Source organism: Phaenicophaeus curvirostris, chromosome 3 (genome assembly GCF_032191515.1).
Source record: "Phaenicophaeus curvirostris isolate KB17595 chromosome 3, BPBGC_Pcur_1.0, whole genome shotgun sequence".
Classification (NCBI taxonomy): Eukaryota; Metazoa; Chordata; class Aves; order Cuculiformes; family Cuculidae; genus Phaenicophaeus; species Phaenicophaeus curvirostris.
In genome coordinates, this window is record NC_091394.1 from 37,916,606 (window position 1) to 37,940,421 (window position 23,816).

Genomic DNA, 23,816 nt, shown 5'->3' on the forward strand with positions numbered 1-23,816 from the left:
TAGAATGCACTTTGGACACAAAGGGAGATTTGAGGAAAGTTTAAATTATCTTAGTTCCTTAGAAGTGTATAAAATGATCCATTGCTTAATCAATTAAACACACATACACACCACCTCCCACAGAAGAGACGGGATCAGGCGTCTATATTTTTTGATGCAATTATGCTGGTTGTAAAATAAAATGCAACTTATGCAGACTATTTCTGGGTTTATTTGATATATGGTACACAAAGACAAATGGTAGATTACCTCTGAATTTTTATTTCAAGTATGTTACATGCATTTACATGTAAAAATTGATTATAAAAAAGCAAATGTGACATTAATTTACCATGCACTAAGTAAATTGCATATCACTTTTAACCATTCTTCTGATCTGGAGCCCCCTGGACTCCACTAATGAAGACAGCTACACTGCTCACAGAGGCACTAGTTAGTGGTGCACTGTGTTTTTCTCCCATTGACACTTCAAAAATCAGTCAAAAGACCACAGAAAGAGACTCCTTGTTATAGCCTGGAATTCCAAACTACATCAAAAATCCTACCATCGCAGTAAAACTCTTGAAGGATTTTTTATTTTTGGGCTCAAATTCTCATGTTGTGGCATAAACACCCACAGGCACTTTACACTCCTCTTGCTTCACCTTCTGCACTGGTGGTCTGATAAGGAAGGTTGCTTGATTTCAGACTAGAGAATCTCTCTTGCTTTCTTTGGTCCGAGAGGACAAGTCTTCTTTTGTATGCCTGTGTTCAGCTTTTCCCATTTCCCTGTTTTGTATAAGATACACAGTCAACACCATTTGCTCCTGTGTCTCATCTCCCATTCCTGTGTCTCATACCTGACTCAGTTCATCCCAAATGTGAGGATGGTTGATTTCTTCCAAGCCATGGTCATCACTCGTGTAACTTGATTGACATAGGTATCACCTACATTTTTCTCCATGTTTTATAAACCACAAAATAAGTCATCTTTACATGTCCATAGTACTGCTGGCTGCTTCGTTCTTATTTTTGTTGCTTTAAGGCTAACAGTCTCATTGACACTTCCTATGGATTGCCCTGTCTAGAGATGCCCCTGGGAAATGTGTCCCTATTTGTCCTGCAGAGATGGGAAGTCCCTCTCAGTTCAGAAAGGCTGCTAGAATATTTTCTCCCTTCTTACATTTCAGCCTGTCTGTCACTCTGAGATTTAAAAGTGAATGTTGATTTGATCCACCCAGGAGAAGAGCATGAAGTCACCTCTTCAGCTTACTTGAACATCACATGACAAGTTTCATCCCTTTTGCAGTGAAGGAACTGCATCTAGAATCAGGCTCAGAGCACAGACAGCCCCACACACTTAGCTTTTCAAACTGCAGCACCTGTTGTGCTTGCTTTTGAAAGATGAGAGCTATTAGTTCAGTGAAGAGCTTAATTAACTGACTTTGCACTGCCACAGCCTCCTCATAACCTGTCTTCTCATCATAGGCGTCTTCTTGCTCAGAACAAGAGGGCTTCATGGCAGAGTGAAATAAAGTTGACACCAACTTCATAATAGCATCATGACACCACTCTCTAGCTGTAATGGTATTTCATCTAACTCCCCAAAAGTTCCTGTAGTGCACAGAAGTGTTTTTCAAAGGCTTGTCTAGTGCAAGCAGATAACTGACAGGTTACCTATACTTTGAGGCTGTTCTGAAGAGGCCATATATTATCATTTATCTCCCCTCTGTAGCACCTGGCCATCCAGTTTATGTCCTGTTTCCTGATGAACACAATGTGCCATCAACATCAAATTAGACAGAACTTGAGGTAAGCTCATTTTTGCAAGTGATGTTGCTGTTTAAATCCTGGAAAGTTGTCATTTCTTGTGCATTGATTAGGGTGAGCATGTGTTTCATATCTGGCCTGGCTTTTTGATTAATGGGAGACATACTCTCTTTCCTTAGACATGTCTGAAACAGAAAACAAAAAGGAATGCTTAAAACTGAGGGTTCCTATGAAAAGCAAATTTTTAAAAGTTTGAAAGTGTCACTTCTTCTGCTTGCTAACCATATATCACATCTTTTCCATTTGTTTGCCACCAGAATCACGCAGTACAAAGAAAAGCTGCTGTTTCTTGCTCAGTCAGGGAGTTTTATAAGACAAAAGCTCTAGTCACAGAAGGAAATTTATGTTTAATTCAAGTTTACATCTGAACAAGCCTTGCATCAAACTCTTGCAAGTGTGTTTCCACCTGCCTTCAATGGAGGTCAATGCACAAAATATTTTCATCAAGTTGCCACAGTAAAGCCCTAAGCCTGACACCAGTCTTAAACCTAATGTTGCCACTGAATTGAATGAAGATTAGACACTATCTCCACCAGAGGATAAGACAAGACAACCTGTGAGAACTTAACGGGCATTTTAAATAATGAGGCTTACTTGTGAGATCACAGCAATATTAAACTGATGAAAGCTAGGAAGATACCTGAGACTGGACCTCATCCAAGAGCAAGATACACATAACACCAGAGTGGTTATGTTCACTACATAGCTCTGCTTGTTTTTAACTGCACCACTAAAACTAGGACTTTTTTTTTTTATGCATGGGAAGAAGTTTCTTTAGAAATCCAAAGTTCTTTCAGGACACTGAGCAGAACAGGGGCATCTGTCTCTTCTGAGCGATATCCTTGCTTTCATACTTTCATGCTAACAAATTCCTACAAGATTTATCTTGTCAAACTTTAGTCTGAACAGCACAAATTACTGGCAGGGTTGTCAATCTAAAGAAGAGACAAGCATAAATTTAATTGCTCCCTGAAGATACATGAAAAGCTACATTTAGCTGCAGCTAATCAGATATTCTCCAATCAACAGTTATGATTCATCTGCAGAGGAACAAAACAAGAAGGCAAATATGAAATAGGTAGCCAAAGTTAAATATGACCTCCCAGAATGCTGGGTTTTAGTTAGAAATTCAGCTGGGGTTGCACTGTATGAAGACTGAAGACTCATGCTGCCTTTAGCCAGGAGGGACAAACTTATTTTTTTCTGGATGAGGTGGTGACTTCACTGCTGCTGCAGCCAAAGCATAGTTTGTTTCTTTGAATTGAACTTCCCAAATACATCCTCTCACCACCTTTCACAGAACTGCCTCTGCATCAAGGGTGAAAATCAGAGGAGGAGGTTCTTTTCCAAAGACTTTAAAATGTGTGTTTACTAAGAAAGACAGAGAATGCCCATCTGAAATGGGTTTGTCATCAATTTGCAGGTGTGCAAACTGAGGCAAGAAATACACAGACTTGAACGTGTCCAACATGCCACCACACAAAGCAATGTCATAGGTGGGGAAGGGACCCCAGGAGTCTCTGCTTCCATCTTGAGCAAATGCTGTTCCTAAGTACCGAATCAGAAGAGCTGTTGTTGTGCGCTTAAACTGAAGAGTAGCTTGCACTCAGAGTAACTGGAAACAGAAATAGGCAGTAGGGTGCAGGAAAATGACTGTCTGGTTTGAGTTAGATCAGGGTGCAGTGAAATATTTTATCTCTTTGAGACTCCATCCTATGTTCCTCATGCACCTGAATTTCCTCTGGCTTTGAAAATATTGTGCAAGTATTTGAAGGCTTTGATCATAAATTAAGTATGAACACCAGCTTCTTACCAGGTATGTTAAGGTGGTTCTAGCAGAGAGAGATTTTTTTTGTTTGTACATGTTGGTTTGTTTATGAGAAAGGATATTACTTACACAGGTGAAAAAGATGAGCAGCAAGTAAAAAATCCCAAGGCAAGTCAGCATGAAAAGCTCTGTCTTGTATTTTTTTAATTTTTCGTCTTCTATTCCAGGGCAACCTAAAATGTAAAGTGAGGTGTTACATTGTTCTGGTGATTGTAAAATATTTTTCACAGAATCACAGAATAACCAGGTTGGAAGAGACCCACCGGATCACCGAGTCCAACCGTTCCTACCAAACACTAAACCATATCCCTCAGCACCTCGTCCACCCGTGCCTTAAACACCTCCAGGGAAGGTGACTCAACCACCTCCCTGGGCAGCCTGTTCCAGTGCCCAATGACCCTTTCTGTAAAGAATTTTTTCCTAACGTCTAGCCTAAACCTCCCCTGGCGGAGCTTGAAGCCATTCCCTCTTGTCCTGTCCCCTGTCACTTGGGAGAAGAGGCCAGCACCCTCCTCTCTACAACGTCCTTTCAAGTAGTTGTAGAGAGCAATGAGGTCACCCCTCAGCCTCCTCTTCTCCAGGCTAAACAACCCCAGCTCTCTCAGCCGCTCCTCATAAGGCCTGTTCTCCAGCCCTTTCACCAGCTTTGTTGCTCTTCTCTGGACTCTCTCCAGAGCCTCAACATCCTTCTTGTGGTGAGGGGCCCAGAACTGAACACAGTATTCGAGGAGCGGTCTCACCAGTGCCGAGTACAGAGGGAGGATAACCTCCCTGGACCTGCTGGTCACGCCGTTTCTGATACAAGCCAAGATGCCATTGGCCTTCTTGGCCACCTGGGCACACTGCTGGCTCATATTCAGTCGGCTGTCAACCAACACCCCCAGGTCCCTCTCCTCCAGGCAGCTTTCTAGACAGACTTCTCCCAGTCTGTAGCACTGCATAGGGTTGTTGTGCCCCAAGTGCAGGACCCGGCATTTGGCCTTGTTAAACCTCATGCCATTGGACTCTGCCCAGCGGTCCAGCCTGTTCAGATCCCTTTGCAGAGCCTCCCGACCCTCCAGCAGATCGACACTTCCACCCAGCTTAGTGTCGTCCGCAAACTTGCTCAGGGTGCACTCGATGCCTTCATCCAGATCATTGATGAAGACATTGAACAGGGCTGGACCCAGCACTGAGCCCTGGGGAACCCCACTTGTCACTGGCCTCCAGCTGGATTTCACACCATTTACCACCACTCTCTGGGCTCGGCCATCCAACCAGTTTTCCACCCAGGAGAGTGTGTGCCTGTCCAGCCCAGAGGCTGACAGTTTCTCAAGCAGAACGCTGTGAGAAACTGTGTCAAAGGCTTTGCTGAAGTCCAGGAAGACCACATCCACAGCCTTTCCCTCATCCAGTAGCCGGGTCACTTTGTCATAGAAGGCGATCAGGTTAGTCTGGCAAGACCTGCCTTTTGTGAACCCGACCTGCCTTTTGTGAACCCAACCTGCCTTTTGTGAACTTTTTTGAACTGTTACCTTCATGAAATGCCACACAGGGCATGGGACAGTCAAACATCTTTACTATACCTGTTACTTTTAGTGTGACTGTGCTGCTCAAATTATGTTCTCCATGCTGTTCCCCCAAAGCACACTTATATGTCCCACTGTTTTGGGTGGTTGCATTTTTGATTCTCAGTGAGAAGTAGGTGTCGTTGGACAGCTCCAGGGACCCCCCAAGTTCTTTTGGATAATGAGATTCCACATCAAGGATTTTCCATGCTATTCCTTCATCATCTCCAACCATCTGGAAAACACAAATATATTTCTTATCTTGGGCAACAGTGTCATCCTGAGCTTTAGGGGAAAGAGAGTTCTTCTAGAGCCAGCTTATAGCTGAAAATGCAGAGGCTGAAGAGAGGCAGAAGAGGGAGGGAGGAATCCCAAATTCATCTAATGCATTCATGCTTACAATCAAAAATATTTGCTTTTTGCTTAAATAGATACTATATTTATACATAGAAACTATAGGGCTCTTTTGTAATAGCTTCTTAATCTGCCTCACTTGCATTCAGTCCTGGTAGAGATGTAACATGACAGAACGTAGCAGAAGAGTTTGCTCTCAAAGTGTCTATGGAGAGGCCCCAAAAGAGTTCAAACAGAGAAAGACAATCCTCTGGGACTGAGCTGAGGCAGCAAGAGCCAGCTCTAACTTCTCTGCTTAGCAGCGGCTCTGGGGACAAAGGTACCCAGGAGAGCATGGCAGCAGGCAGATAGGCTCCACCACTGCCTGTGCTTCTCCTGCCAGCACACTTGCTGCCATGTGGTGGTGGGAATTAAACCTGCCCAACTGGCAGGCACATTGCAGCACACCAGTTCTTCCAGCACAGGCTGGCATACTCCCAGTGACCTCGCAGCCCAGAGATCCTTGTGGGAATGCAGCCCTGGAAACTGTGCTTCCCTGTGCCAGTTTCTGTGCAGCTGACCCCTGAAACCACAGTGCCACTCTGGAAGAATGAGGATTCCCCCCATCCCCTTCTCTCCCTTCCAGTCTTTATTGGAACCAAAGAACAAAAAATTGCTTCAACCCTTTCAGATTCAGTTGCGTGAAGGTCACTAGCAGGTTCTGGTGCACTTGGGGAGCATTTGTATGTTGAATTTCTTAATTGTAACCAGAAGAGCAACATTCCTTGGCACTGCTGAGAGGCTGCTGGAGGAATGAAGCGTATTCCCAGAACAGTTTGTACTGCAGGGCAATGGGATGCACTGAAAACGCCAGTTGGCTAGGAATGACAGAGAAGAGCGAAATCGCTAACTTGATTTGAAAGATGGGAGAAGGGTTTGAATTAGCCCATGTCCATTCTTATTTATCAACATTGCTCCCTGAGATTCAAAGCAGTGTGCCCTCCATGAAGGTTTCCTGACTAATGAATTCAGTCTTCCTGCAGACCAGCAGAGCCAGAGCCAGCTCATACAATCCAAGGCTTGGCTTTTCAGCCAAGCCTCTAACTAATGTAAGCCAAGGCTTTTTTATTGTTAGTATTTTATTTTAATAGACACATTTTAGGGTTGCATGTTGGTGACTACTTTCTATCAGTACAGCTACCACATCAGAGTATAACAGTCACACTGTAAGTTATTAAAATTAACACAATTTTCTTATACTGATTCTATGAGTATCTGGTTTCCTTTTCACGTATTTGCATGAGGAAAGTATGCTCAGGAGTCTCGTGAGAAATATGGGCCTGATGCTCCATAATACTTAGCTACATTTGCAGCCTTAAAATGGTGCAAAACAAGCTGCAAGTTGGGGAACTTTTCAGAAACTGGGGAATCAGACTGCAGTACAAGATTTTCATAATTGTGAAGATCCTTCCTCAGAAAGGTTTGGGGGTTTTTGTGCATCAACTGAAACACAGTGCAGTAATTCCCTGGGGCTTTCCACGCATTACCCAGCCAGAGGGAAGAAAGTACCTTCTTCCTCTTAATCCCAAAGTACATTTACCCCAGCTTCTTCTTATTATTCACTCAGTCCCAAGTAGCTATGAGAAAACCAGTATCTGTGATGATCAGGCTGTAGGGACTTCACCGTGCTACAGAGATTTAGATATTTTCGGGCTCAGTACATTACTATAGCCAGGCTGTGCTCAGCTCTGGTTACAAAGGGGTCAATAGCAGTTAAGTGGATAGAGTTGACCTCCCTCAGATCTAATTTTTGCCACTCTCCTTTCCCTTACCACCTCCTTTCTCAGTGAAATATAAAACTGCCCACAGGGCAACAAAGAGAACCAGCTTGGCTGCCCTTTACATTGCCTGAAAATGCAGATAGGAGTTCTGAGCTACACACAGAATATTAGGCGGGAGAGTCTTTCATTTTTTAATTCACTAGTAACATAAATAATTGCTGTCTTGGGTGGTAAATTGTGTTGTGATTCTCATGCCTGAGAACTGGGCACAGAAAACACTTTGATCTTACTGTATGCAATTGTAATCACCATTACTATTATAAGGGAGAAGTGAATTAAGTCCATGTATCCTATGCCTGACCACGAGCTTATTCCCAGTGAGATTTTTCGTAAATGATTTAACTTCTCTATTTTATGAAGACACTGAGGGATAGGATTGATTATTGCTCTCCAAGCTTTTCAAGGTAGTCAGTTGCTGACACAAGAACAGAGATGGTGACTCTGGGGCCAAGCAAACCAGAACTTTGCCTTGCACAGACCTGTTCTGGTAAGGCAAAGCACTGTCCACAAAACCTGTGAACAGCTTTTTCCAAAATAGAAGAAAAAGTTACTTTGTGGCTTAATCTGGCTTCTTCGCCTGGGGAGAAACTTATCTCCATCTGGATGGGGATCACAAACCTTTGCATTTGCGAAAGAAGAGGAATGTTTTATGTGTGGGGGTTTAATTCGGTGTTTGCACGCCCTTCTCGATTAAATCTCGCCTTCACTGAAAAGTAAAGGCAGGCAAAGCAGTCTGTCCTGGTGCCTAGTGCCTAGCAGCTTTCCCTACGTTTTTTAGGCTACAGAGACACCTGGTGGCATTTTATTCAGCCCCTGCATGCAGCTCATCCATCCTGTTGCAGAGGTCACAGCAACCCTTTCTCTGATGCCTGAATCAAGACTTTTTCCACTGCAATCTTATCTTCCTATTATCTTATAAAGAAAACATCAATCCCTCCCTCGTTAAAGTCTCTAAGCAGCAAGGAAACATCTGAGCAAATTTGCAGGATGTGTCCCCACATCCCAGATGTGTAAAAGGAAGTCCATGGGATGTTCAGTAAGGTCATCATTCTGCCTCTTGCTCTATTCAAGCTAACCTCTTTTCCCTCCAAACCTAATTAAAATTACAAAAATGCCACTTTGTTTGCCACCTCCTGTGAATTACTTGGCAGAATCACTAGACAGATCATTTCACAGCTCAAGCTCCTATGATAATCCAGCGCTAATTCATGCCAAGTCTCCTCCAGGTGATACCACAGCCCAAGGTAAATGCTAGGGGTTTTACCTAATTAATTCCACACAAGCTTAAAGGGATCGAAGCGAGGGCTGTCAGTGGCAGCAATCCACTTGCTTAGGGACCATCCTCTTCTTTATCAGTGACAAAACATTCTCTGCCTGTGTTTCATTTGCATTTCATTTCCCTTCCACTTCACTAGCGAGCAAGCTGCAGCACGCCAGCCCCCCCTGCTCCCCACCACCAAAGGGAGGAGAAAAAGAGGCAGCCTTTTTCTGCTCCCATTTTTGTTGTTAATGGCTTTACCAAAATTCAAAAGGCAAATTAAGACTCACGTGTGGACCAGTAGAAATGCTACTGAATCAATTTGCATAAAAAGGGTCTCGTTACTTTGCTGGCTGCTGGGGGTTACTGAAGCAAGGATTTTGCTGGGAAATGGGGACCTGCAGGCTGGCAGCATCATTCCACCTATCTGCGTAAAACTACCCATTAAGGAAATAAAGCAACTGAAGAAATGTGAATTTATGTTTATTGTCGCATATACATTGGCCAGCAGCAGTGTTTGCGAAAGGCTTTTTCATATATCAGCTGGAGCACCGAGTATGTTGTTTTCCATCACCTCCATAGCAATGAGAGGAAATGCTACCTGAAGGGGCTGGAACTGTCCAACACCTTCATTAACAACCTGGATGCTGGGACGGAGCACATGCTCAGCAGATTTTTAGATGACACAAAACTGGGAGGAATGGCTGATATGCCAGATGGTCACGCTGCCATCCATGGGGACCTCGATAGGCTGGGTACATGGGCTGAGAGGAACTTCATGTAGTCCAGCAACTGGAAATGCCAAGTCCTGCCCCTGGGAAGGAATAACCCCAGGCACTAGGACAGACTGGGATCACACTGCTGGAAAGGCCCTGTTGTCCTGGTGGACACCAACTTGACCATGAGCCAGTGATGAGACTCTGTGGCAAAGACCAACATCCTCCCGGGCAGCACTAGGCAGAATATTTCCAACAGATAGAGGGATGTGATACTCCCCTGCTCAGAGCTGGTGAGACATACCTGTAGTGCTGGGTCCAGCACTGAACTTCCTAGTACAAGAGAGACATGGACTTACCGGAAAGACTGCACTGAAAGGCCACAAAGACAGATAAAAATTTGGAGCATCTGACATATGAGGAGAGACTGAGAGAGCCTGGACAGTTCAGTGTGGAGGAAAACAAGGCTCAGGGTCATCTTATCGATATGTACCTGATTGCCAGGGGGATAAAGAACCTGAAGCCAGACGCGTCTCAGTGGCCTCCAGAGACAAGACAAGAGGCAATGGGCACAAACTGAAATTCAGGAAATTAGATTTAAATATAAGAAAAGCCTTTTTCATTGTGGGATTGGTTGAACACTGTAATGGGCTACATAGAATGAGCTGCCCAGAATGGGTGGAGATTCTCCATTCTTGGAGATATTAAAAACCTGACTGGACACAGTCCTGAGCAACCATTATTTTAGTGTGTTTAGTTGAAAGTTATTCTGCTTCCCAAAAACTTGGAAATACGTGGTCTAAAGAGGCTGTGATTTTCCCACTTGTATTCTCCAGTCAATTGACTAAATCCTGCTAAGTTTCTCCATTTTGGTAAGAACGTAATGGTGGTGATTCAATGGATATTTAAATGGGATAGGTTTGATTGAAAACACTGCTGAGCAGAGAACATTTCTGTTCTCTAACTGAATGAATTATGAGAAATAGGTAGAATAATTAGGCCTCCAAAATGTAAGTGCTCTTCAGCAAATACTTCTTTTTCAGAGAACTACAAAAAAGGTGGAAGAAGGAGGGGGTACAATTTTCTCAGTCCCAGATGGCTGGGATTTATCTGCAGTTTTGAAAACTGCTATAGCACTACATGTTAGTGCGACTAGACAAAGGCAATTCATGTATGCTGTAGGACTTACAACCAACTAATAAATTAAACCTTGATTTCACCATAAACATGTGAAAGCAAGAAGTTGTTAAGTCAACTTAAGTTCTCTGCTCTCATTTAATACCTTTTCTCATTGAACTTTTCCCAGACTAAGGTGGTACATTGGCTCCCAGGTAAATCAAAGTGCCCATATAATCCACTTGTCCCATAAAAGCAAATTTTATTTCAAACAAAATTATTCAAATCCAAAACTGATGTTAGTTGAAAGGTGGAATGTATTAACATTAATTTATTTTCTTCTGAGGGTGGGATGACTGTAAAAATGGTTTTGTTTAAAATTTTACCAGAAATAATGGCCAACTTGAAATTTCCGACTGTTAAAGAGATCTAAAAGCTATGTACAGCCAGAAGGAATTTATTTTCTGAAGCAAAATATCTAGAAATCTGGCAGTGTCAAATAGCCAACACATAATGAATCACAACTGAGCTGAAACCACTTAATAGGTGCGTTTTTCAGCACAAAAGCACTTTCACATTTGATTAGTACCGAAGGTACATCCATATGGTTCCTATACAGTGTCATGTAGAGATACTGATGTTAAATTTGAAAAAAACAGACATAAATTGTGGGCACATGTGGCTGCACTCTGACTGTGCTTTAGAGGGAAAACAAAGAAGAAGAAAAGAAAATCCAACACCCAGCCCCAAAATAATAGAAAAGGAACTGCGTGTGAGAGATGAGCCAGCTGGAAAAGCCCTGTGACTCAGTAACACAGCCTCTTTTTCTTTTTTTTTCAGCTAAGGGCATCCAGTGCTAGTTCATGTCAGCCAAAGGAATTGTTTTGGTCCTGAAGTCATTTCCACTGCTCCCTTCCTGTCTGAATCATCAATGTGTTGGAGCTACTTCGAGCTGAATAGGTGTCTGAGGAGCATTTTACTGCATTTATTCAGGTATGTTAGAAATTAGACTGAAGTAATTTAGCAACTATTTACCTATTCTAATAGGTAATAGCTATGCATACTCAGCAAAAGTAATTTCCTTTGAAGGAGGGTGCAATTAATATTAAATAACTTTAAGGCTTATTCTTATCTTGTAATATGATTTCCCCATCTAATTCTGTCACAATTTTGTATTTTTCAGGTTAGTGTCAGAAAGTTAACAGACTTCTCTCCACTGACGTACAGACTTCTTTCTTCTTCCTTAATATATGTTTTAGATCAAAGCCTTTCTGGCTATCACATGAACGAAACAGCAAAATATCCACTGGGACTTCATTTGTGTGTGTTTAAACTTGGTTTTCAACCTGGATATAAAGTGACAATTATGAGGTTTTATGAAGTAGTTCTCATTTTCAAAGTACTACACAAAGAGAAACTGTTCAGTTTTCAATAGTTCTATGAGGCAGAAAGGTAAGTTAAGTTTCATTACCCAGGTTCTTGTTACATAGCTGGGCCACAAAGATTCAAACCGTATTTCTGTCTACAATTCCCATAGCATGGGTGCTTATGCAAAAAAAACTTAGTTTTAAGTTCCCAGGTGGCAAACTTCCATGCTGCTCAGGTACACTTTTACGGCTTGTAGGTTGCCCAGCAGTCCTAAAAATGAACCACGCTTACAGGGTATCACCATTATGAACTCTCCAACTTCTCAATGGCCACAGAGTGAATGTGATGAGAGCTCCACCAGGCTAGAAGAGGACTTGGTGGTCTATCTTTTCCCTAGTGTGCTAGGCTTGCCTACTTCACATATTTCTAAGTGAAAACACTTTTGCCTGAGATGACTATGATCCTGATTCTGTGCAGAACTACTTACATATGTGGCTTCATGTGTCCAAACAATCTAATTAGCTCCAAGGATAGCGAGTGTACAACAGGTTAAACCCTACCCTCTTTTGCAGTATAAGACATTAGCAAAAGTAAAGGAACTGTTGAATGTAATCCTTTCTTTTTATATCCGGTTGGATTTTTGACACCAGGATATTAACTCCTTTAAATAATTCTTTATCCATACAAAACTGAAAAAGCAAGGACTTTGAAATAGGATTCTTTTTTAAGCTATTTAAAAGTACCTTTTAACTGGTCAGAGCATACAGAGTTGCCTCTGGGAAGATGGGGTTTGTTCACTGAGCATTCACCCTGCAGGAGCAGCTGCATCTACAGCACCGTAACATTGTCACCATCATTTTTTTAAAGCAGCAGAAGCAAAGGTTAATTACTTGCATTTACTGTACAGTTCAAAGTGACCTCATAGAAAACATTTAACTCAACAGGTGCTTGAACTTTACAGTCTGAAATTTCATACCATTTGTTGGAATTACCTTTTAATTAGCCCTTTGGGGGTATACTTGGTGTTTATTGATTAATCCTTCAGTAGTTGTTTTTTTACATACAGATTAACTCTGTATGTTGGGTAGCTCACCCATGATCTACCATTCCTCCACCCTTCTTTTGCAGTGTTGAGTGGGGTCAGCAGCATAGAGTCAAAGCAAGGAGAGCAGGGCATAGCAGAGCAGAGAGGAGAGAGGCAGAGAGGAGAGAAGCAGAGGAGAGTTTCAAGCTGCTGCCTATTTAGCTAGACCCACAAGCAGAAGAAATATTGTTTCTTCAGCACTAGACACTGAGCCTAAATTACTTTTTCCTGCCGATACTCATGCTTTTTAGCTTTGGTGCTCTGTTTTTCCTAATATGGCCGTGAGTGTGGCTTGAGCTAACATCACTAAGCATTAACTGTCTGTCCTCACTTCCCACCTGTCTCCTATGATAAGTAACCAGAAGAGCACAGTGTCATGGTTGGTGCCATCAGTCCCTGAGGATGGTGGTAAGAGATGAAGATAGCTAGATTTTGATACTCCTTGTAGTTTTGGCAGTGCCAGCAGAGAAAAAAAAAACACATGGGGACCTGTCATGCCAGGCAGTGGAAAAACAGTCTTTTCCTGAGCAAAACAGATGAAGTAGAAGAAGCAAGGAGACCATGGAAGGACAGAAAAATGGCAGGGCAGGGCAGGGCAGGGCAGGGGATGTGCAGCGGAAGTCTGGACTGTAACAACCTGACTGCTGCAAAGGGAAGCAGCACTAGTGAAGGCTACCAAGGACAAGGCACACACAAAAGTCATCATCAAATATCATGCTTCCCTACATGTGGAGTTCTTTTGTGCCCAGGTGGAACTGTAAAGAGTTACGAGATAGCACAAAATTGCGTCTACAGGGTTTTCCTATGCTCTTTCATAAGGCAAAGTCTTTTAGCTCTTGTTTGCTCCTGGCCACTGAACTCAGGATGTCATCAGTATGCTGAAACTCTTTTCATTTTTGTTGACTTTCAACACTCCTTTGTGGGAGAATTTTCAGGGATCCAGCCAACCTCTCTGTTTAGTACTCTCCTCTCACTACTTCTGCTCAACTTCTCAAGATCCACCAGGCTGCATGGTTAGCAGTCTGCAATGAGGTCCCTGCCCTGCCTAGACTCTACGGGAAACATGAAGCCTTAAATAATGTATCTGTGGAAATTATATAGCTTTATCCAGCTTTTGAAGCAGAAAGCTCAAAAGAGTAAGATGACACCTATTCCCGCTCCCATAGTAATTTTCAACAAAATGCATTATTCTTTCCTCTCTGTCTTCCACCCATGCTTAGCTCAGCATTTTGGAGAAAGAAAGGAACTATAGATGCTGCACTTGGGCTGGTAGCCAGATGTTCAAAACAGCTCTTTCAGAGTCAGGCAGTTTTGGGTTGCATTTGTCAACTAATCAGTAGGCAGCATGGTTGTACAAGCATTGAAACTCAGATGCATTGCAAGGTTCAGCCACAGAAACCCTATCTAATAACATCATTTGTTGGCTTACTGTAGGGAATAATTTTAAACCTATATCTGACCAAACTTCTGGGGAAACCAAGACTGTGGCTTTATGTTCTGGCAGAGATAAATTAACAGGGTTTGCCCACAACAAAAGTAGGGGATTTGACCTTCCCTTCCACTGCTCTCACATCACATGGGAAAGTAACTATGTAACTCACAAAATCTTCATTCACATATTGATTTTCCACTATTACAACAAGCAACAGAGAGTTGACTTAACAGGCAACCAAATGCACACCAGGACTGGCCCACAGTAAGCAGCAGGAGCGCACGGCTTGGAGCAGGGAATGGAGGAGAACAAACCCTTCCTTTTTTTAACTGTTACTTTGTCTCACACCATAAACTGAAACTATGCACTGAGATGCAAATACATGGTATTATACAGCAAATCAACAGCCATTTCTTCAACCACTGGGCAACTCTGTTTTTCTTCTATGAGAAATTTGATCTTGAACATGTTGAACAGGACTTTTCAGCTCATTAGTCAATTGATCCCAATAGCCCCTCCTGCAAACAGGTGGTCAGCAGGGCTCTCCTGCTTTGGAGGTGGGAATTTTGAATCAGGACAGTCAAGAGTGACTTGTGACTGCAAAGAGATGACTCAGAATTTCTAGCTCTCCACCTGCCTTCTGCATACCCTGCCTTTATGCCCACCTCACTAGCCAAATATTCCTAAAGAATTGCAAGTGCTTATTTAGTTGTTCTATTTCAAAGGAAAAAAAAAAAAAAGTTCCTTTTGGGGAGCTGAAATTGCAAAGCTTAAGTACCATTTTTCACTCTAAAGAAAGATCCTTGAAAGACTTCTCTTTGAGGCAGTATTTGGCAGGCTGTATGTGGGCCATCACCTGAATTCTGATCCCTGGAAGCTAGCAACAGTTAGATAGAAAAACAGGCCAGGGATCATGCTCAAATAGCATCTATAGTCTGACTACAATGGCAGGGAAAATGCCTTTTCTCCAGAATCAGCTCAAATGCTTTCACTGCTGCCTTATCTCTCCTGCACTGACAGGAGGATACTTCTTCATAAAATAACCCATTTTGTTCAAGACTAGCCGGTATCAGGCAGAAAGGCAAAGCAGACTGCTCAAGTAACTTAGCCTTTTTTCTTACTTTATACCAAGATGCTCTCTGGTAGGTGACTGAGGAGTCCCGAAGAATTTTACAGGGCAGCAGCACTTCTTCAGCACATCTCACAGCAATGCCGGGGACTGCCACGGGAACACCACTGATCAGGCACCAAACTGCAAAGCACAGGTACACATCACCTTTACAAGAGACTGGTAATCCTTCCTGTCTTCCCAAAAACATATCCTCACAAAATAAATGTGAAAGACCAGAAAGAAAAATGTAAGGATCCCCACTTACCATTGCACAGGATGACGAGCAGAGCATAGAGTACCAAAGACATGGTTTTTACTGCTTCAAATCACAGAGCAGCAACAGCACACCTCTTTGCAGGATGGAGTGTGAGAGCAGAATGAAACTGCTACTGCTTGTAAAGTGATATTTCTAGAGGCAGACTGGGGAATACCCCAAACAGCTTATCTTGAAGTCTTGTTGTCACAGGGAAAATCCCTATGTGTAGGAGCCAGTGCTCCTCCCATCAAATCTGTTAGGTCACTCTCATTTCTGCAACCGCCTGCACTGGTAGCACCTTATCTCGCTTTTTATCTTCTCCCACCCCTGCCCCCTCTGAGCTGACCTGAACAGAAATAAGGTCAATCGTGGAGCACAGTGGGTCAGTGTGAAGGACACCAACAGCGGGGAAAAGGTTTGTCACTCCCCCAAAATCCCCTCTCAACCTTCTCTGTGCAGCTCTAACAGAACAATGTCTGTGCAAAGGCTGGCCATGTGAAACAACATTTCTGAAATCACATTTAAGCCCTCAGATCATAACACCATGAGGACACTGCAACTTGGATTTAAGGGCTAAGTAGGAATTTACAGCATGGCTGAGCAATACCAACTCTTTTTCTGTAGTGTTACACGTGTAAATCCCCATATAGGCACTCATAAGGTAGAATCAGCATTGTTCTTGATGCATTTAGTTATTTTCAAGGCAAGCAGGAGCAGCTGGAGTTATATAATTCTACCAAATTATATCTCATTAAAAAAAAAAAAAAAAGAAGGCAGCTCCAAGAAGAGGAATCAGTTTATCTGAAAATTTAAAAAAAAAAATAAAAAGGCCTTTCCTTGTGATCTGCTTCCTCCTGGAGAATTTTTGAGGAAGTCTGAGGTTGATCACAGAAGAATTTACAAATTATGAAACTCTGAAAGTTGCTGACGTTATTTTTGGAAAGCAGTTCAGACTTCTGTCTTTAGGCTATTGAGATCATCGTGGAGAACCCTCTCCTAATAAGAGGAGTTCTTAAGTTTTGATGTGTAAAGAGTGTATGGCCAGCCTCTTTTGAAAACCATGTTCCTGGAAGCCACATCAAGCTGGGCATCCTAAAGCCAAATCACCTCTAGAAAGCCTTGTGAGTCAATTCAAGAAGTCATTAACCTGCAAAAGTCCAACTCAGATGGGTAAATGCCATGGGTGGGTAACACTTGCTGTTGAAATAGTTTACTTAGTTTTAAAGATTTTTCCTTCTGCCTTCATTGACCAGAAGAGTAAATGTAACAGGCATTGAGCTTTATTTTTCTCTTAGTGTTTTCCAGTTTCAAGGACATCATTCCATTATTCAGACAATGTATACAAGTAAAATGTATGTCTCAGTGTTTCCCTCTATAGGGAGAGAAAATCCCGAACTCTCACTTCATTCTCCTGTGTGAAATAATAGGGTCCTTGAGAAGACTAAAGTGAGGGGGTGGAAGAGCTGAAGAAATGAAGGAAATCTTAGAGAGGACTCCAGTGAATATATTTCACATCTGTTCTTCACTAAAATGATGGCTCTCCCACCCCTATGAGTCAGTCACACATCAAGCCCACCTCCAAGAAGGGCACTCAGCTTTCACCCAAGTGCCTTTTTCTGAGTCCTGCAGTGCTACTTATTTACCCTTCATAAACCAATCCAGAGGTTAAAACCTTTTCTACCTCCTCTTTCATTGTGGGGAAACCCCCAGTGAGCAAACCCCACTAAGCTCCTGCCCCTGCTGTGGGTTAGCCCACAGCAATCTTTCCCAAAACAGCCTGACCAGATGTAGTGTGGAGGGGCTGTGGCAAGCCCCAAGGCTGAGGTCACCAGCTGGCCCACACAGAAATGCACTTAAGGCAAGCATAAAGTGTCAGGCTTCAGTTCGATCTGGAAAATGTACATGCCACATATGTTTGCCAAGGTGATGTTAAACAATGTTCTTCCTTGATTAGTTAAAATACAGGAGTTAAGACTTCCAAAAACATGCATTTTTTTTCCCTTAAGACAGGCATAGCTTCAAGCAAAACAACCCTTTTCCTCCAGAAGTATTTGCAAGCTCAGTTGCTGTTCCACTGTACAGTATGTGAAGCAAGAGAGCAAAGTATGAAAAACAAAAACCAAACCTCCCTTTGTTGGGGGAGGAGAAATCGTTTTTCTTCTGAACTTCCCCTGGTTGGGATTTTTTCTTTAGGGAAACTTTGAACTGGGCTGTACTTTCCTTCAAAACTTTTATTACCCTCTATATGCTTTCAAAGAGCAAGCCTATTATCTCCAGAGCCCTGGAAGCTTGAGCAGTAGAAGCAATGGGAGCTCAACGGGATGGGTTAACACATGAGAGTGAGGAGACATTGATTGCCTGTCAGCCTTCTTCATGAGAAACAGATCCACATCTTTGAAGGGCCCTCAGGATCTGCAGGAGCTGTGCGGTTATGTGAATTAGTGGAAGTTTATTGTTAGACATATTGTTCTGCAGACCTAATGAGACCTGTTTTCCTACAAGTGTCTCCTGTTGCCCCTTTCTCTCCTTCCCTCACCTGTACCAGTCGCTACACCAACCATAAACCTACAAGCTCACTGAGAAAGAAACACGAACTTCTCTAGTGAGTGCAGAGATGCACATGTGATGACTGGCATTAGCAAGCAGTATGTAAAATAGATGCATTCTGTCTACCTTTCCCTTAGCAAGGGCAGTCATTTGGGTCTCTATCTTTGACCCAGGTGCTGATTTTCATTAATTTCATAGGCACTTAATTCCTTTTGAGCTCCAATTCCTCTATCAGTTTGATAGAAAGCAGGTTCAGAACACACTAGCTAATGGACAGCCAGACGGCATGATTACAGAAATTTCTTTCTCAGTTGTAAATGAGGCTAGAAGCACGGGGGTATGGGGATGGATTCATGGGATAAAGCGACAAAGTCAAGACTGCATATTTTTTCAGTGTTGACAGAGCCTTGAGAATGCTGTTCATGGATTTGTGTCCCTTTTCCTTGAAGCTGGTATGTGCTTGTATCTCCCTGAGATACCTGGGTAGGGGATCTTTTTTATTGCAGTGTGTGGATGGAGAAGATATGCTAGATTTCTTCTTATTTCATGTATTTTCCCCTGAGTACCTGTGTTCATCAGGAACCACAGAGTTTAAAAAAAAACAAAACAACAAACAACTTAGATGTCTACAAGGAGTCCAGAGCTCTCCACAACGAAGAATCAAAGGTTGAGACAAAAATGTCAAAACAGCATTTAGCATTTCTGGCAAGGCACATATTCTTCTATATTGAGATACGATTATCAAACATCCATTGTTCCACTGTGTTTTGGTTCCTGCTTTTAGTAAGGTTCATCCATGTGCTTCATATCTATTGTGAAACCACTGGCAAGGGGCAGTTGTCTATTTATTTTTATTATTATTAATATCTTGTGCAGCAAAATAAACTTAAATTCAACTGACAAAACCAGGAAGGATTTTGTTTTATGCTTTAGTAGACAACTGTTTTTTAAATAATATACTGTGTGGAATGTGGACTGTCAGCCAAAGGAACAGTGACTGAAGAATCTACAGCCACAAATACAGAGTAATCATGTATTTTGAGAGGCCCAGCAGAACTGTAGTCACAATATTTACTTCCCTGTCATGCTCAGATTTTGATATTTACCATGCTGACAATTAAAAGCAACTGAAAGTTTCCAGATTGCACCTAATGAGACGTACATAGATTACTCACAAATAGAAGTCAGGAAAGTTCAAGGACAGGGTTCTGTATGGCAGATGTTGGGTCAGGGTCTGCCTTTACTGTTTAAACAGTGGCAGTTTAGCAATACTGAGAAACCAAAACACTAGAACTATGACCTGCTAGGCAGCAGAGGTTTGTGCTACAGACTGTCTCCCACTGCCAGATCAATAAATTACAGCCAATTTAGTGTACACAAATGGCCACTCCTCTGAAATGCCTGGACTTTGCAGTGAGCTATTTGAGATGTGCCAAGCCTGTTTGTTGAAGTAGTGATTAAGCATACTCATGTCAAAATTGATATGTGACCCAAAATAGATACAAAATGGAGGTAGTCAAAATCAGAAGCCTCCATAGAAACTGTTGGCCTAGGAGTTCAGGAATCATCTTGAAGCAAAGGGGAGCAAGAACTTATCCCATGCCTGTACCTGCAACTGTAGGAATTGGCATAAGGCTGTACTGAAGTTCCATCTAGTCCAGCATCTTGTCTCCAATAGCAGACAGCAAGCTATTGAGTAGCCAAACAGGTCAAGGTGCTGCATGCAAACTGTGATGTCTGCCAGAGATGAATATTGAAATTTCATTTTTCAGGGTCCCACACATCAGTGTGCTAGATGGTGCTGCCATCACCAGGACCAGTGACATCTTGGACCATGTTTTGTAGATTTCAGTAAGCTCTCCATTGCTCACCATCCATGTAGGGCTGTCCACGCTGCCTTCTCCAGAAGGTAATGAGCAGCTTATTGGCTGCTGTCTCTACTGAATTCTGCAACAGCAGTCTCCAAGTAGTCCTAACCTTGCAGAGCTCCTTCTTGGACTTCGTGTCTCCTTACTACACCTGGCTAGACACTGTTTCAGTAGACATCTAACATCCAGCTGGTCTGCCCCAAATCATGCTATGGAAATATTTACTCCTCCTGGTGTTCCTCTCTCTTTTCTCTTGCCTCTACGTCCTCCTTAGATGCACATGCTATGGGACTACTTACACTGGAAAAGAATGAAAGACCCCAGTAGGTCACTTTATACTCCTAGCTAATCCCACAGCCCACCAGCCTATGCTAACAGCATGTGTCACAGGATGCCCCAATTGTTGTGTACCATCTGGAGACCTGACCATGTACATTAACTGTGCCAGGCTGCAGCCCCTCTCCTGGTGCCTCCAAGACCTTTTGCTGTTAGATGGACTTTTTATACCTTCCCCATCTAAAGTCCCACTGAGTCATGGGACTTCCTGATCAACTTCCCCCACCATTCTCACCAGCAGAAAGAAGCAGCCTGGTGACAGGGTCCTGATGACTGTGGGGTCTCTATCCATTCCCTTTTCCCCTCAGGCCTCGCAGCACAGCACCACTGGACACTGTCCACTGCCTCTTCAGATGTCAATAAGGTGGCATGCCCTGCATCCCCTATCTGTACATTTCTGACCCTCTGACCTTGATCTTCCTCTCTTCTCTTCTTTGCTGTCCTTTATGATCATTTGGCTTTCCCCAGGTCTTTCGGGGAGCATAAGATCACTGCAGGCATACACTGGCACTTCAACAGAGTATTTGTCTAGCCTGAAAAGAGTTAAGGCAACTCGCTCTGCTACATGTAATAATTTTGTGCTTTCACCAAATTGTCCTCTCACCATATGCCTGGTCAATTTATAAATAGGTTCAACAGCAGGAGTCCAGGAACAGAACACCCTCAAACACCACTAGAGACCCTCAAATATGAACACTCACCACTTACCCCCCTTTTTTTAATAAGTTATTCACATGATGGCTTTTTCTCTTGTCCCATGGTGCCTTAATTCCTTTCAGAGCTGTTACTGATGGACCTTAATGTCTTTGGAAATTGTTGCTGTGATTCTATACAGCTGACCTTGTTGTGGTTTTCTTTTAACTTGCTAGAGTTTATGATCATTTCTGTTTTCCACTCTGGGACACAACTTCTATTTTCTGAAGAAAGTCTTCTGCTTTTAATAAATTCCTTTATCCCGCTGTTAGCCATGTCAGCTTTCCTTTTGGTCTTTCCAAAGCCTTTGTCCACACACAGAGGCTTAGAGCAAAAGTTCTCCTACACGTTATGTTTAAACAGTCACCATGCAAACATTTTAGCCTTCAGGCATCCATTTTATTTTCTTTTGAACAAAGTTCCTTTTTCCTATGTAATTCCATTGTAGCTGGGGTTTTTTGCTTTTGTTCCCTCGGCAAAAATTTTGAGCAAGGGCATTTTAAACCAGGTTCTGCATGTTGCTCAGGGTTAAGTTTCTTCTTTTTTTTGTAGGCTCCTCCATGCAGCAACATTATTTTCTTTTTCTGCAGCATCAATCCCTAGTGTGACACTTGCCCAATATGCAGGTGGGGAATTGATATCTCCTGTTCCTGCTGCATTTCTTGCCTTGTCAGCAACTCTGATCTCCCTCTGCATGTAGCAGACACAGACATTTGATCTAAAGCTGATATGGCATATTACTGACTTAGGTCAAGAATGCCAGGCTATATATTATGCTGTTTTTAAATACAATTACCTTATTACTTAGATTTGGCACAAAGCTTTCTCTGATACATTACCACTTCTGTAGTGCCTCCTCTTCCTTTTTTTTTTTTTAATATATTTTGTTCTCTGATCCATCATCTGTTCCATTACCTTCTTCCCGTAAAGCTACTGATACATATATTATAAGAATATCCCTTTTCAAAGTCAGGCATTTTTCTTCTCTGTCTTGTTTGTTAGGCTTCTACCATTTATAAAGAAACATCTATTTTTCTTTTATTCTCTATATTATGTGATTCTTTTAGTTTGATTATTCTTCCTTGTTTCTATTTAAGTTTCACCAAATCATTGTTATTTGCTGGAAGATAAAGTGTTCCTGATTTCTTTCTCTTAATATGTGCCATCTTGAATCATATTTTAGCACTTGCCAGCTCCTCCTTTTCTTTGATCTAAAAAATTTCCTAACATCTTTTTAAGTGCCATCACTGGTTTCATTTTAGTTTATCTGAATGTCACTACATATGTTTTGAAAGTTTTCCCATTTTCTAACAAGTTCAAATCCTCTATCTTCAGCTATTTCCTAGCCACTAATTGACTTTTTTCCCCCTCTGTTTCTCCAAGTTCAACCTTGCTTATGGTATTGGAGGCATTCCAGCTGAAGCTGCTATGGAGCTCCTGGCCTCCAGTTTACCACCTGATTACATATGTTTTGCCTCCAGAAGCCTTCCCCTTCATTCCCGAGGGCATCACTCTGTACACAGTGTCCAAAGGCTTCCCCATGCTTTCCCCAAGAACCTGCCCAGATAAACCACACCATCCATCAAGCAGATACTGCGTCCAGCCCTCTATTTACCATGCAGTACTTTCTGGTATCACAATACAACACGGATGTATGCTTGATCTAGCATCAGTGTCCTTCTATCACTCTATCTTCCTGAAAACGGGGATCTGAACAGTAATCTCAGTGCGAAAGCATATGTGGGCTCAAGCTTTGAGATCATTTCTGCACTCCCCATGATAAGGCTTTCAGGCACAAAGCCTTCCTCCATCTCAGAAACATGGGAGATATACAAGCCTGGAGGTAAGACTGCTTAGTGATAATCCTAAAGTGACTGCCAGTGTATCTGTTACCGTAAAATTTTCTGGTTCAGGTGTCATGACTTCAAGAACTAGAATGCTGGGCTAACTGCACTAGTGTTGTAGTTTGAGGTAAAGTAGAACCAGTTTTGTGGCTGTTGCTGTAACTTCATTTTCTGAAAACTAACTGCGTGTTTTTGAGACAGTGTTCTTCTCTAAAGTGGTAACATAGGGCATTGGTATGCAGAAAGGCCAATGCTTATACTTAACCAAGGTCATCTTCAAGCTGGCGGAAAAGGAGCTGCACCTGTGAGGAGGGTCAAGTGGAGCAGGTGACCCTGAACTGACAAACAGAGTATTCCACCCCATACACATCATCAGTATAAACTACAGAGATCACAAGGGTCTCACACTCTTCTGCGATGGCCAATGTCCAGTGAGGACCTCGTCTATCTGGTTGTTCCTGATCCCAGATCTGTGCATTTCTGAATCCAGTTCCTGAGCCCAGCTTCCTCTTAGCCGTGGACCCACTCCCTCTTGTATGTTCTACAGCATTTGTGGCAATGTACAGTCATCAGGGGGTGGGAGTGCATTGTCATATATTTATATATATTTTATTACTTTTTAATTATTTTCATTATTGTTATTTTTATTGTTATTGTTATCATTCCACTAAATCTGTAGTTTTAGTTTCAAATCCATAAGTCTTTTTCCTCTTATTTCCCTCTTCCTTTTTCCTGCAGAGATAGGGAGGAGAGGATTTTAGGAAACTGCCAAAATTTAGCTAACTATGACAACCAGATACACGTAGTCATTACCTATGAACTGAGAAGG

At 42.4% G+C, this 23,816-nt stretch overlaps 1 protein-coding gene across 1 annotated transcript; it reads right to left on the minus strand.

Annotated features, from left to right (window-relative positions):
* Window positions 1-1,542: 1,542 nt before the first annotated feature.
* CD83 (CD83 molecule) lies at window positions 1,543-15,945 on the minus strand. The gene is made up of 5 exons (XM_069853087.1): window positions 15,709-15,945; window positions 15,454-15,584; window positions 5,203-5,419; window positions 3,707-3,810; window positions 1,543-1,934 (listed from the first exon to the last, which is right to left on the minus strand). Exons 1-5 carry the CDS (start codon window positions 15,749-15,751, stop codon window positions 1,776-1,778), a joined length of 654 nt encoding a protein of 217 aa, XP_069709188.1. The 5' UTR covers window positions 15,752-15,945; the 3' UTR covers window positions 1,543-1,775.
* Between the last annotated feature and the right edge of the window lie 7,871 nt (window positions 15,946-23,816).